At 48.3% G+C, this 15,596-nt stretch overlaps 1 protein-coding gene across 1 annotated transcript in view; it reads right to left on the reverse strand.

The window, feature by feature from the left end:
- Positions 1-11,260: 11,260 nt before the first annotated feature.
- The window catches only part of LOC135829744 (fibropellin-1-like), a 28,658-nt gene continuing 24,322 nt past the window's right edge, over positions 11,261-15,596 (reverse strand). Inside the window, exon 9 of the mRNA XM_065342134.1 lies at positions 11,261-15,115. Coding sequence (XP_065198206.1) covers positions 11,715-15,115 — 3,401 coding nt within the window. The 3' untranslated portion in view covers positions 11,261-11,714. The remainder of the gene's footprint in view (positions 15,116-15,596) is intronic.

Below are 15,596 nucleotides of genomic sequence, written 5' to 3' on the forward strand. Positions count from 1 at the left end.
GAATCAAGGGAAAAATGTGTACCTTGCAAAACATGTGTACCTATCCAAATAAATGTGTACCTGACGGATTCGGAGCGTGCCACGAATGAAGAGGCCTCCATTCGTGAAAACGAGTTCTCCGCAGGGACTCTGACGAATCCTCGAACCCAGGTGACGAATCAGCATTCGTTTCGTATCCGTCCGCGGGGTGCGAAAGGTCCCTAGTGTGGCGAAGCGGATACCAGTGGCAATGGCGAGCCCTGACTTCGTCTTGACAAATCCATGGCGAAGAGGCCCAACGGCCGATCCAAAGACACCCAGGCTTTCGATAATAACGTCGTCTTGGACCCAGATGGGCACATCGTGGATTTGGATTTCCACGGAATCAGGCACCAGTTGAGTGACGCGCACTTCCACTGACTTGAGATGGAAACCGTTTCGGCAAAGTCGTGTCAGAGTGTCTCGGGAATGAAACGTGGCCTTGCAGCTCAAGTTACTAGTCAGCTGCACGGATATCAAGTCGGTGTAGCCATGTTCAATCAGGGCCTCAGCAACTTCGAGGGTTTTCGTGTGCAGTGGAACGTGGAAAGTACCCGTGTTCCTCTTTAGAACTTTCGGAGAGACCGAATTCCAACTGCGATTTTTGTTGTTGTTGTTGTTGTTGTTGTTGTTGTTGTTGTTGTTGTTGTTGTTGTTGTTGTTGTTGTTGTTGTTGTTGTTGTTGTTGTTGTTGTTGTTGTTGTTGTTGTTGTTGTTGTTGTTGTTGTTGTTGTTGTTGTTGTTGTTGTTGTTGTTGTTGTTGTTGTTGTTGTTGTTGTTGTTGTTGTTGTTGTTGTTGTTGTTGTTGTTGTTGTTGTTGTTGTTGTTGTTGTTGTTGTTGTTGTTGTTGTTGTTGTTGTTGTTGTTGTTGTTGTTGTTGTTGTTGTTGTTGTTGTTGTTGTTGTTGTTGTTGTTGTTGTTGTTGTTGTTGTTGTTGTTGTTGTTGTTGTTGTTGTTGTTGTTGTTGTTGTTGTTGTTGTTGTTGTTGTTGTTGTTGTTGTTGTTGTTGTTGTTGTTGTTGTTGTTGTTGTTGTTGTTGTTGTTGTTGTTGTTGTTGTTGTTGTTGTTGTTGTTGTTGTTGTTGTTGTTGTTGTTGTTGTTGTTGTTGTTGTTGTTGTTGTTGTTGTTGTTGTTGTTGTTGTTGTTGTTGTTTCAAATCTTTATTCTCACGATAGCCAGTGGCCAATAAGAGATAATAGTGTAAGAAAGGAGAAAGAGTGAGGAAGAATTGGGTGGGCAGGGCCTAGGGGTTAATGACTACTTAAGTGTACGGGCAGGGGTGGTCGCCACACGAGCATACAGAGTTGCGTACTTAAGTGTACGGGCAGGGGTGGTCGCTACACGAGCATACAGAGTTGTGCAACAGCAGGGATATCTCGGATTTGAAGGGAGTACGAGAAGGGATTTCGCGAAGCTGGGTGGGCAGGCAATTAAAGTAATGAAGGGCCTTGTACAGGGGAGAATGGAGACAGCGGTCAGTCCGCGGAGTTGGCAAGTGCCAAGTACGAGAGCGACGTAAATTATACGAAGGTTGCACGTTGCTAGCAGTATGCAGCGAGAGTATATGTGGTGGGGCATAATTGTTGTTGTTGTTGTTGTTGTTGTTGTTGTTGTTGTTGTTGTTGTTGTTGTTGTTGTTGTTGTTGTTGTTGTTGTTGTTGTTGTTGTTGTTGTTGTTGTTGTTGTTGTTTGAATTCTTTATTCTCACGATGGCACCATCGCCAATAAGAGATAAATTGATGAGAAGGTGAGATTGTGGGTTAAACAGTTGGAAAGTGATTTACATCACTTTGAACTTTACAAGTATGGGAGAGGGTGAGCGCTGCAGGAGCAGATTGAGTTAATCAGCAGTGAGCAGATTTCTTGTTTGAAAGCAGGTCGGGAGGAGGCGTCACGAATGCTAGCAGGGAGGGCATTGTAGTATTCTAGGGACTTGTACAGTGGGGAGTCTTTACAGCGATCGGTTCTGGCGGGTGGGAGGTGCCAAGTGCGTGCGTGTCGAAGGCTGTACTGGGCCGTAACTTGAGCGGGGGTGTTGAGCAAGCGTATGTGTTGTGGGGCATATTGGTATTTTATGGAGTGAGCAAGAAGGGTGAGCTTCACTTTGCGGCGAGAGAACATTGTCGGCCATTTGAGCCGATGGAGCAGTGTTGAATGATCCAGAGGAGTGTAAAGGGGGAGACGGAGGCAGATTCTGGCCGCCTTGCGCTGGATTCGCTCAAGACAGTCAAGGGCTGCGATTGAGAGCGGGGTGACAGCAATGCATGCATATTCAATTATAGGCAGGATATACGTTTTGTAAATGAGAGAGAGTGATTTAGTGTGTAGAGTTGATTTGAGCCTAAAGAGAATATTAAAAGATTTTACGGCTTTCTTCAGCACAAAGTCAAGGTGGGCTGACCATCTTAGGTCGTGCTGAAAGATGATGCCGAGGTGACGATGTTGTGTTACTGTTTCTAATAGGGTTTGGCCAAGTTTTATTTCGGGTAGTCGTGGTGGGGGTCGGTTAGCATGGTAGAACGGGAGGATGACGGTTTTCGTTTTATTGACTAGCAGGTGCCAGTGCTCTAGCCATTCTGCTGCGGCATCGACGCTTCTTTGTAGCGCAGCCTCACACTCAATGTAGCTGCCTGCAATGGCAATTAGTGCGGTGTCGTCCGCGAACTGGCTACACGAGGTTGTAGCATTTTCACAGGCTGTTGTTGTTGATGTTTTTTTGTTTTTTTTGTTTTTTTTGAATTCTTTTATTCTCACGATGGCCTGTGGCCAATAAGAGAAAAATAATTACAGGCACGGGGATCAGATACAGAGAGATCAAAGTTTAGCTGCTTGCTGAGGCAGCAGCGATGGCAATACTAATTGGGAGTTAATCACGTAGGCTGGGCGCAATGGAGCTATAGATGTGCTGAGCAGTGTGAGCAAGTACATACGGAAGAGTTGACAAGTGGTAGGATGTTTGCTTTGAAATCTCGTCTGGGGTTGATTTGCCGGATGCTGGGTGGGATGCTATTAAAGAGATCAAGAGAAGCATAGATGGGGGAGTCTCTTAGCCGGTTTGTACGTGTTGTGGGTAGCTCAAAGGTTCGGGGGAACCTGAGCGTGCGAATGGGTTGTATTCGGGGTAGGTGAATTGCAAGAAGGTGTGGTGGTGCATATCTATGATGCAGGCTATGTGCAAGAAGGATATGGGAGAGGGTACGGCGGCTGCTGAGTGATGGCCATTTGAGTCGGTGCAGCAGCACGGAGTGGGTTCTGTGTTCAAAGAGGGGGAGATGCAAACAGAGGCGAGCAGCGCGCCGTTGGATGCGCTCAAGCCGGTCGTTCAGGGTTGCGGGGAGGGGTGAGAGGACAGTGCAAGCATACTCAAGAATAGGGCGGATGTAGGTTAGATAGATGGAGGAGAGAGCAGAAGTGTTTTTAAAAAGGAATTGCGTAGTCGCAGGAGAAGGAACATCTTCCTGGTCGCTTTAGTGATGATGTAGTCAACATGCGAGTTCCAGCGTAGATTCTGCTGTATGAGGAGGCCAAGGTGGCGACGCCTTGAGGCCACAGTGAGGTTGGTATCGTTGAGTGTGATTGATGGTGGTCTGGGAGGTGGCCGGTTGGTGTGGTAAAAGTGGATGACAGTGGTCTTACTTTCGTTGACCAGGAGATGCCAATCCTTCAGCCACTGTGCCGCGGTTGTCACAGCTGACTGGAGGTGCTCTTCTGCGGCTAGAAAATTCTCGTGAGCGGCAATGATGGCAGTGTCGTCGGCAAACCGGCTGCACTCAGTGTTGGCATTTATGCAGGCGGTTGGCAGATCAACTGTGTAGGCCGTGAACAAAAGCGGCCCCAAGACAGAGCCTTGGGGGACCCCCGCTGGAATGTTTAGCCAGGTTGATTTGCTGCTCACCACTTGCACACGTTGTCGTCTATTGGTGAGATAGGAGGCAAGCCACTGGAGGCATTTGCCATCGAGTCCGAGGTGGGCCAATTTTGCGAGTAGTCGTTGGTGCCACACCCGGTCAAACGCCTTAGATAGGTCGAAGAAGCAAGCAATTACTGTTTGCCCGGCGTCTCTTTTCTCGGTGATCTGATGGATTAACCGAGATAGCTGCTGTGTGGTGCCATCGTTTGGCCGAAAGCCTGATTGGCCGTTGGGGAGGTGAGGTTGGATGTGCTTCGAGATGCGGTCAGCAACTATCCTCTCTTGTACTTTCGACGTCACGCTGAGTAGCGATATCGGTCGATAGTTGGTGGGCTCGGTTTTGCTGCCCTTCTTGTGGATGGGGGTGACTGTTGCGTCCCTCCACTCTTGTGTGATAGTGCAACGTTCGAAGGAGATGTTAAAAAGGGTTGCTAGGGACGGCGCAAGTGAACTGGCTGCCTCTTTCAGTAGGCGGGTTGGTATGCCATCACAGCCCGGGCTCTTTGACGGGTCCAGGTTAGACAGTAACTTTGAGACCTCTTGGGCTGTTGTTTCAAGTGTAGTGAGGCCAGGTGTATTGGGTGTGGTGGAATGAATGGAGGGAAGTTCCTCGTGGCATCCTGTGACTGACTGTTGGCTCTGCGAGATGAAGAAAGCGTTCAGGGCGGTTGCTTTTTCAGCGGGGGTTGAGAGAGTCTGGTCCTGGGAGAGCATGTCTGGCAGAGTAGGTCGTTGTGAGGACAGCTTGTCTACACATTGTACAGTCTACTTCACGTATAAAGACACTCGGCGGGGCATCAGAAAAGTGTCCTTATTCGCGAAGTGTCGTTATACCCGAAGTCCCATTATATGATTGTATTACAGTTGGATGGGACTTTGCTCTGGGCATGGAAATTCTGTCGTTATTCGCGAATTGTCGTTATATCCGCAGTCGTTATTATCGAAGTTGACTGTAGTTGAATTATTTTGTTTCACATCTGACTTCCTGAAGTACGGTGGCCACTGCTTTGCATGGCATTACACATGAAGAATTTCCTGTTTGTGTCGTGTGCATGTGCGTATGTGTGCGTGGCCACATGTGTGTGCCGTGTGCACCCGCGTGTTTGTGTATCTGTGTGCGGGGTAGCGAGGTGGGGAGGGCTGGTATGTATCAGTGTGTTATTGCAGTCTCATGGCTACATACAGTACATCGCGCGCGTGCTCATCATGTTCACCTTCGGGGTTGGGGTGGGGAGGGAACGGAAAAAGAACTGAAATTATCCATATAAAAATCGCTCTGTGAGCGGTTCTGAAAAACCTTTACTGGTGCTGCCCCGTCGTAAAAGTAAGAAATTAGAACTGGAGCATTTTCCCCCCAAATGCGAACAGATCCACCTAAATCGTGAATGACAGGACCCGAACGCACCAGTAGCACGAGGTTCCTAGCTGTGGGTGCAGATGGGGATGTTGGCCATGGTCGTCGATAATTGTACGTGTACTAGCAATACACTGCCACTGATACAATGTGCAATGTACTGCACTATATTTGTGGTGGTGTCACCTTATGATAATTGCAGTGATCCTGTGCCCTCCCGACCTCGTGCTACTGGTGCGTTCGGGTCACGTCATTCGCGATTTAGGTGGATCTGTTCGCATTTGGGGGGAAAATGCTTCAGTTCTAATTTCTTACTTTTACGACGGGGCAGCACCAGTAAAGGTTTTTCAGAACCGCTCACAGAGTGATTTTTATATGGATAATAAGTACATGCATACGAGTACTGTGTACCGTTTACTGTCTCCTTGTCAGTGTTTTTCTTTTTGGGCGATCCTCCACACCTTCATTTGTCCATTACATACTATTTTCCTTCTACATGTACTTATTAATTTTATAGAAATATTCACTCACTACAACTTCTTGTGATTGCTGGTGCAAATGTACCCCGCGATGCCTGCTTGTTAGTGAGAGTGCACCAGAAATGTATCGATATGTATGTCTGACGAGATGTTCTTGAACTGGCATATCAGTATCACTAAGAGTACGATTCTTCCGTCTACGCATCTCTTCTTGGCTTGTGGATTGTTTTGAAAAGAGATAAAAATATAATAATGATACAGAAATACTTGTGTCCAAGTGTCGTCATGAAAATAAGTTCTACCTCCGTAACTTTGTCCGCAAGGTCACGTGAATCTAGCTGGTAGTCCCGCTGCCAATTTGTGTGTGTGTTTGTGTGAGTGTGTGTATGTGTGTGTGTGTGTGTGTGAGTAAGTGTGCGCGCATGTGTGAGTGTGTGTTTGTGTGCATGCGTGAGAAAGAGAGTGCGTGTGTGTGTATGAGAGAGAGAGAGAGAGAGAGAGAGAGAGAGAGAGAGAGAGAATGTGTGTGTCAGCTGCGTCCCACGGCATTCGGGGCCACGGTACGCATGGTGAATGCAGGGAACAGTGAAGCAGTACTGCACAAAGGAAAGGTGGTGGGAATAGCACGTGCTGAATTCGAAATGTCGCTGCAGAACCCGGCGAAGAGTGATGAGCCGAGGCGGCAGGTAACGGGGTACAAGCTGGATGAATCCTACAGAACAGCAAGAAGCAGGAGATTCAGGAGCTGGTCAACGGGTATGGCGATGTGTTCTGGGCGGAAGGCGATCAGCTACCGACGGCAACCAGCATGAAGTACACCTCAAGAGTGATACAGCACCGCAGTGGTCAAGACCTCGTAGGATGGCACCGGACACATGGAAGGAGGTGCGGGACGAAGTCGAGTACCTCATTCAACAGGGACTGATCCGGGAGTCTACTTCGCCATGGGCTGCTCCAATAGTGGCTGCTCGGCGCAAGAATGGCCGACTGAGACTGGCAATGGACTACCAAAGGCTAAACGCAGACAGTCATCCCCAGCATCACCCACTGCCTCTGATAGACGACTTGGTGGATCATTTGACTGAAGCGCAGTTCTTCTCCACGGTTGACTTGAAATCCGGCTGCTATCAAATGCCCATGCGTCGTGAGGATGCGGCCAAGACTGTCTTCGTCACGCCGGATGGCCAGTATGAATGGACTGGTCAGGGCACCCCGTTTGGCCTGTCGGGAGCCCCGGCGACCTTTCATCGTCTGATGTCAGAATTGAATGGCTGCGCTATGCTACCTAGACGACGTGCTGGTATGGGGACGCAGCTGGACGGAGCACAACAGCCGGTTGCGGGAGGTGCTCAGTAAACTCAGGTCGGCTGGTGTACTGCTGAACGGTCCGACTCAGCCTGAACCCCGACAAATGCTGTTTCGGTGTGCGGGAGGTGGAGTTCCTTGGGCACGTAATAGCAGCAGGCACAATGCGCATCTCCGAGGCCAGGACTCAGTCGTTGCTCCGCACACCTAAGCCTACAACTGTTACTATGCTCCGGAAGGCTATGGGCGCCTTTTCATAAGTTCAGCGCTGGATCCCAGGCATGTCGACCATTGCAAATCGCTGTACGAAATGATGAAGGGTCCTCGCAGCACGCTGCTTCGATGGAGTGAGAAGGCAAGTTTAGCATTTGAGACGCTAAAGCGACAGGTCGCCTCAGCACCGGTTTTGCAGTTACCGGACATGAAGAGGCCGTTCATACTAGTAACGGATGCAACGGACGTCGGTACTGGTGCAATGCTGGCACAGTGACGGGACGGCAAGCATCTAGCGCCGGTAGCGTTCTTCCACCACACATTGACGCAGGCAGAGAGGAACTACCCTGTCACGGACCGTGAGCTGCTGGCAGTGAACCTGGCCATCAAGAGGTTTAGGGTCTATATCTCTCCGGTCAGCCATTTTACCTGATCACAGACCACGCAGCACTCAAAATGAATCAACAGCCTGGCGATGGATGAGATCCATGGGCGACGTGCACGGTGGCTGGATTATCTACAACAGTTTCCGATGAGACCCATCCACAGGCCAGGAACTTCACCCGAACTGAGTATGGCGGCTTATTTGTCCCGTATTGGGCACGCCGAGCTACCAAAAGTCATGCAGTGTCTAAGGGTGCAGCAGAAGGATAGTAAGAATGACGGCATCCACCAGCTCACCACGCTCTTCTCGATCCAGGAACTGACCGAAGCGCAACACAAGTGTCCAGCGCTAGGCCCGGTGATGAGGGATCCAGGCTCAGTGGGCTCGCTGGAGGAGGAATCTAAGTGCATCCTGAGTAAGAGGGCACGACTGAGCAGCGGCACGGATGGAGTCCTGCGCTACTCGGAGTCGAAGAACAGATCTACGAAACAGAAGCCACTGGGTGGGAGGAAAATCCAGGTGGTGGTTCTACCCTGTTCGTTGCACCGGAGGTTCCTAGAGCTGGTGCATGATGCACCACTCAGTGGTCACATGGGCCGAAACAGGACGAACGACCGCATTCGGGACATAGTATGGTGGCCCTTCATGTCAAAAGATGTGGCAACGTACGTGAGAGGATACGCAGCTTGTCAGCGGCACAAGCGCCCCAAACATCCGGACAAGGCGGAGCTGCAGAAGACAGATATACCCGCAGCACCTTTGGCACGGATACAGGTTGATTTCGTTGGCCAAGTTCAGCCGTCTTTGCCGGATCAGTTTCGCTATATCTTGGCCGTACAAGATGTATTGACGCGATACGCGATACTTATCCCTACAGCAGACGCCACGGCAGAGACGGCAGCGAAGGCCCTACTAGAGCATTGGGTTATGGTGTTCGACATTCCTGTGACCATCCAGAGCGACCGGGGCTCACACTTCACAGGAACGGTGTTTCGGGAAATATGCTCAGCCATAGGCATTCGGCAGGCATTGAACAGCCCGAACCATGCCCAGTCGAATGGTCAGGTCGAACGACAGAATCAACTAATCGATAAAGTGCGCTGTGTGCGTGATGACGGCATGGCCAGAGGCAGTGCATTCCGTACAGTATGCGCACAACACGTCAAAGAATGCTACTACCGGCTGCTGTCCATATGAACTCCTGTTCCATCAGCACCCCAACAGACCAGAACAGTTTGCAGTACCACAACCAACACGACAGCGACCATCACGTGCGGTGGAACGAATGGACAGAGTTTTCCGACGTGTGAAGCGCCGTATAAGCGATGCTCAGGAGGCCAGGAGGGTGAGAGTTGGCGGGAAGGCGAGGTGTGGATATGCTGTTGGTGACACCGTGAGAATCAAGCTCCAACCTGCACAGCGCACGAAAGGAAAGCTTCACGCACACAAGTCCGAATTGTATACAGTTGTGCACAGGACTCGCAATACCTACCTGGTGAAGCCTTGCGGACCCAATGCCCTTACTCGCACGCTACAGCGACACTACAATGAGCTAAAGGCCGCACCCCCTCAGCGGTGGAGCTGGGAGCACAGTAGCAGCACCCACGAAACGGGGACGGAGGGGGAGCTTGACGTTTCTCCAAGTGAAGCTGCCCAGGAGACTACCCCTATTCGCAGGAGTGGAAGAGTTAGACGGAACCAATTTTCTGGAAGTAAACCCCCGGCGGGTCCGTTATGGATCAAGCTCGGCCTGTAGTGGTGCCGAAGCGGATGTGTCGGACGATAACGAGAGTGCGGGGGAGGTCTGACTCTGACCTGAGATGCTTGGTGGCGAACCAGGCAGGTCACATGAATGCTGGGTGGGAGGTCGGCTGTCGCGGAAACACTTTCTTTGAGTCAGCATGGTGTGCCTCCATTTTGAGTTGGTGTTCATATTGTTGAGTTTGAGCGGGAGAGTGTGAGCGGTGTGCTATACACGCCTCCTACGTGACACTTGATACAATCATCATCATACTTTACGCTATATGCATTAGCACCTGTATTGCTGTACTAGTATTTAGAGGGCTTCTGATTGTTGATGAAGGCTGAGTTATCCTGGACAATATAACAGTCTCATCTTTGCCAAGCGACTGTTCTACCTCTCTATAATTCAGTCTTCTCTTGAGTATGGCAGCACCGCATAATGTACACTGTTTGTCGCAAGCTCTTTACAACAAACTTCTTGCTGCCAGCTGCTTAGCGCTAAAGCGAATTTTTTCCTTGGATAGAATGACCCCAACTGCCCTTCTCTACAATAACACCAATGTATACACCCTTGAAAAATTTCAAGACCTATGTATTTGTGTATCGTTGCCTGAATGGCCTTACTTGCTCTCTCCTACAAGACCGATTTACTCTTCGTGCTCACTGTGCTCACACTGCTGCCATTACCCGTGGTCAAGTGCCTGCCGCACTTGTTTTACCCCCTGCTAGCACACGCTATGGTTTCAGTGCAATTTCTTATGTAGCCGCTGACCGGTGGAATGCACTGCCACCTGCTTACCGCCTTTCTAATTCACCTGCTGAATTTCGATCATCCATCAAGACGTTCTTAAAAGGTTCCCTGTAAGAAGGCGATGACGCCTGTTGGGAATTCTCTAGCAAAATAAGAATAAAAAAACAAAATACATGTAGAAATGAAAAGGACATAATAGGATACGAGTTAAGAGTAACTCTCCATCACTGTAACATGATACTATAATTATACTGTCAGAAAGTGCAATAACTAGGCCCGAAACTGACAGAGTACTGAGACATTCGACGTCCTGACACCTACAGTAGCTTCAACACATCTCTGTAGCGCTGTCGGTTAGCCTAGGTATTGCACTTTCTGACTGTATATAGTACCATGTTACAGTGATGGAGTTTTACTCTTAACTCGTATCCATATGTCCTTTTCCTTTCTACATTTATTTATGGCTCAACATCCGAGTTTCAAAATAAAATAAAAAATTAATTCACCTGCTGAATTTCGATCATCCATCAAGACGTTCCTAGGGTTCCCTGTAAGAAGGCGATGACGCCTGTTGGGATTTCTCTAGTAAAATAAGAATAAAAAAGTCTTTCCCTCAAACTAATGAAAAAATAATAATATAAAAAATAAAAAATTCACATTTGGGGAAATACGATACTGTGGGAGAAAGGCCTTTGCCACATTGCTCATGATTTTATTGTATTTCACTATTTTAATTTTTATTTCTTATTTCTATTTCTAGTTCTTACTGTATTTCACTATTTTAATTTTAATTTTTAGGATTCTCAACTGCTGTTTGCCTGTCGATGTGGTCTCCTATTTTCGTTTCATTGATGAGATACGTGGGATGGGAAGGCTGGTAAGAGATGATGCCTTGGTTCAGTTGCTAATAAGCCAGTAGTCGGCTGCAAAAGTCTCGCTGCTATCAAGCATAATGCCCTTTAGCATATTCTTTCCTTCCCAACCCTTCTAAACTCCCTGAGCTCATGCATACAGCATGTCCAGAAGGTCTGGTCAGTTAGCAGGAACAAGTCAATTATTTGAGCCCACAACAGATGGACAGGAGTATCTTTTGTCTGGGCTAACTAAGGCACTCTTGGAGCTCTTGGAGCGAGCATACCTGAGCAACTGCAGCGCTTGAAAGGCAGAAAACCTAACATGGCTTATGCTGCAAGCAGCTGGACACGCGATCATGCTGTAAATGTGCAGACACTCTAACTTATGCCACAACAACGATGCTTGATATACTAACATTGTATGGACGTTCAAGTGAATATGCACTACATTATTAACCTACTGACGGGCCAGGTCCGAAAATTTGGTTGTATAAATTTGAGTAATTGTAACGAGACCGTTAGGAGTTGAAAGTTGTATAAATGAATATGCATGCAGGTACAAATACCTTAGAGAATGGGATAAAAGTCCTCTTATGGAGGAAAAGTAGAAAAAATAGGAACTAGTGTGGAAAAGAGCAGGCAAATTTGGGTGTGTGTGTTTCGCTGAAACACGGTCACTACTAATGTCTCTAGTAGCAACAGCTAGTCTACTTTGACGGTGCAATTGCGACCAGTCCAACCTGATGCACACATGCAGAAGTAGTCTCCAAACACATCGTAGCAGATTCCGGAATTCTGGCAAGGAGCCTGCAAGCATTCGTTGACATTGATCTCACAGCGGTGTCCACCCCACTCAGCAGCACAGCCACACTCATAGCTACCGTCTGTATCCTTACATACACCATCATGCACACAGGGACTGCTAACTTGACATTCATTGATGTCTGTCTGGCATGATGAGCCCGTCCATCCTGGCAAACATTGACATCTGTAGCTACCATAGGTATCCTCACAAGTCCCACCATTCAGACATTGCTTGCTGCTGCTGCTGCTGCTACTCTTTGTAGCACATTCATTAACATTCAGAGTACAGATAGTACCAGCCCAACCTGGGACACAGTTGCACGTGTAACTTCCATTATTGTTCTGGCATGTAGCTCCATTGTAACATGGTACTGAAACGCATTCATTGATATCAACATTACACAAACGACCCGTCCAACCGGATTCACATACACAAGTGTAATTTCCAACGCTATCACGACATCTCCCATGATCACAGGGTGTGGAGAGGCATTCATTGACATTGATATCACAGCGAAGGCCTGCCCATTCTTCAGGGCAGTCACAGGTGAAACTTCCATCGGTGTTCTTGCACTTTCCCAAATTCAGACATGGATTTTTAAGACATTCATTGATGTTATCAGTACAGTTGATGCCCGTCCATCCAATGGGACATCGGCAGTAGTAACTGCCAACCGTATCGATACAAGTACCACCGTATTTGCATGGACTGGTGGAACACTCATTTAGGTTGTCTTTGCAGAATTCTCCCAAATAGCCAGTGGAACACTTGCATACAAAGCTACCATCGGTGTTCAGGCATTCGGCCAAGTTTGAACATGGCTTACGGGTACATTCATTGATGTCCATGTCACATAAATCACCCGACCAACCGTCGAAACAGTCGCAAGAAAATGATCCAGGAGAATCTAAACAAATACCTCTCTTTTCACATGGGCTGTGTAAGCATTCATTTAGGTTGAACTGGCACCGCTTTCCAGACCATCCATTGCCACAATCACAGGAAAAACCTCCATCAGTGTTCTTGCACGTAGCTTCATTTTTACATGGCCTTGTCAAGCATTCGTCAATATCAGAGTCACAGTTGTTTCCTGTCCAGCCGTGTGCACAGGTGCATGTATAGTTGCCAGGTATATTCAAGCAAGTGCCACCATTCTGACATGGTGTCTTACCAGAACATTCATTGACGTCCACTTCGCAATGGTCTCCTGTCCAGCCTGGAGCACACTTGCAAGTGAAACCTCCATCTGTGTTGGTGCAGTTACCACCATTCTTGCATGCAGCTGTGTGGCGACATTCATCAATGTTTGTGGCACACTTAGACCCCGTCCACCCAGTGGTACAAACACAGAAGTAAGACCCAACAGTGTCAGTACAGACACCATCATTCTCACAGGGTTTACTGACACATTCATCGGTGTTTTGTGTGCATGTGTCACCTGTCCACCCAGCAAGACAAGAACAACTAAAATTTCCTGCAGTGTCCTGGCAAACCCCGTCATTCTGGCAGGGTGAACGTAAGCATTCATTTTGGTCTTCTTCACAGTTTTGGCCTTCCCACCCACTGGCACAGTCGCACCTATAGCCACCAATAAGATTAGTACACTGCCCATCCTTTTGGCATGGTGCAGTGCTGCATTCATCTATGTCCACTGTACAGTTAGGACCGGTCCAGCCTGGTTTGCACACGCACGTGGCACTACGTCCCATGGCATGGCAGAATCCGCCATTTCTACATCGTGGCTGCTCCCAGTCCCTGAAACATTCATTGATGTAGTACTCACAGCTGTCACCAGCCCAGGGATGAGGACATTTACAGGTGTAGCTACCGTCAATATCAAAGCAAATTCCATCATTAGCACAAGGATGTTTCGTGCTTGAGCATTCCTGGATAGTACTAGTACAGCTCTGACCGGTCCATCCAGGCGAGCATTGACAGAAATAGCTGCCACTAATATCTTGGCAGGTACCACCATTCTGACATAACTTAGCATTAGAACACTCATTCACGTTGTCCTGACAATGTGAGCCTTGCCATCCATCTTGGCAAACACAAGAGTAGCTTCCAGGTTTTTCCTGGCATGTTCCATCATTTTTACAGGGGCTTAGCAAGCACTCCTGGACATCGCTCTCGCAGCGTTGACCAGTCCACCCGGACACACAATCACACTTGTAACTTTCAAAAATGTCTAGACAAGTGCCTGAATTTTGGCATACTCCCTCTTTTTCACATACATTTGTACTGATATCGCACAGTTTTCCAGTCCATCCGCGGGTACATGTGCAAGTATATGACCCGTTGGTATTTGTACATGCACCTCCATTATGGCAGATGTCAGGGTTGCTACATTCATCTACGTCGGCTCTGCAGTCAGAACCTGTTTGTCCAGGTGGACACGTGCATGAGTAGCTTCCAGCTGTATCAACACATGGTGCATTTTCGTGGCAAAGAAGGTGTTTGTAATTCTCAGCATCGGCACATTCGTCTATGTTAACCGTGCAGTTATAGCCCTCCCAGCCAGACAGACAGCTACAAGAATAGCTTCCAGCCGTGTTGTGACAAGTTGCCCCATTAGCACACACATTATTCAGGCATTCATCAACGTTGGCATCACAATGTTGGCTTGTCCAACCTGCCGAACATGTGCATTTGTAACTGCCGGCGGGGCTGTTAGTACAAACTCCTGCATTCTGGCATGGCTTGCCCTGGCATTCATCCGCATCAACATCGCAGAGATCACCTGTCCAGCCAGGCACACAGCTACAATTGACACCACCCTCACCTTCATGGCATGAACCCCCATTCAAGCAGGGTTGTGCATCACACTCTTTGACATCCTCATCACAGTTATGTCCTGTCCAGCCAGCTGTACACGTGCAAGTGTAGCTACCCAAGTTATTATGGCACTCTGCAGAATTCTTGCACACTTGATCGGAACATTCATTGACATCATGTTGACAAACACCTCCAGTATAACCGGTGTCACAGCGGCAACTAAAGGAGCCCTGTGAGTCCGAACAAGTGCCACCATTTCTGCATATGTTAGAGTCACACTCGTTCACATTGTCTTCACACAAGTGACCCGTCCAGCCGTTGACACAGTTGCAGTAGTGAGCTCCAGGCAGGTCGAAGCAGGTGCCATTATTTAAGCAAGGCTTATCGAGACATTCATTGATATTCCTGTCACAGTGGTAACCTACCCAACCGGCAGTACACGCACACTCATAGCTGCCTTTCGTATCAGTACAGGTGCCAGCGTTTTTACACAGTGTCCTCTCAGCGCATTCATCAATATTGCCTGGATGGGGGTTTGAAAGAGAGAGAAGAGGGAGATAGAGTTAGATAGATAGATACAATGTAGATAGATAGATGGGTGGATGGATGGATGGATGGATGGATGGGTGGATGGATGGATGGATGGATGAATGGACAGATGGAGGGATACAGCATGGGATATTACGCTCCCTGGCTATCGCCTTTTTGGGCACTCTTGGTAGGCTGCTCTAGTGCTGCTGCATTACACATCGCCCGCTAATTATCGTAGTTAGTGCACTCTGGCGCTAGAGCGACGAGCTATCCTAATGTTTGTGGTGCCTCCTTTGCTCCGTGGCTGATAGCTTGCTTAAAGCTCGTAGCTGTACTGATGAGGCTTTTACGGCCGAAACAGCTTGCTCTCTACAGCATTTGGTATTACCCTGCTCGGCTTTCGTCTTATTCAGCACGTTTGCTAGGCTGATCTAGTGCCCCTGCATTACGCATTGACCGCTATTTTTAGTAGT

This window comes from Sycon ciliatum, chromosome 13 (genome assembly GCF_964019385.1).
Source record: "Sycon ciliatum chromosome 13, ocSycCili1.1, whole genome shotgun sequence".
Classification (NCBI taxonomy): Eukaryota; Metazoa; Porifera; class Calcarea; order Leucosolenida; family Sycettidae; genus Sycon; species Sycon ciliatum.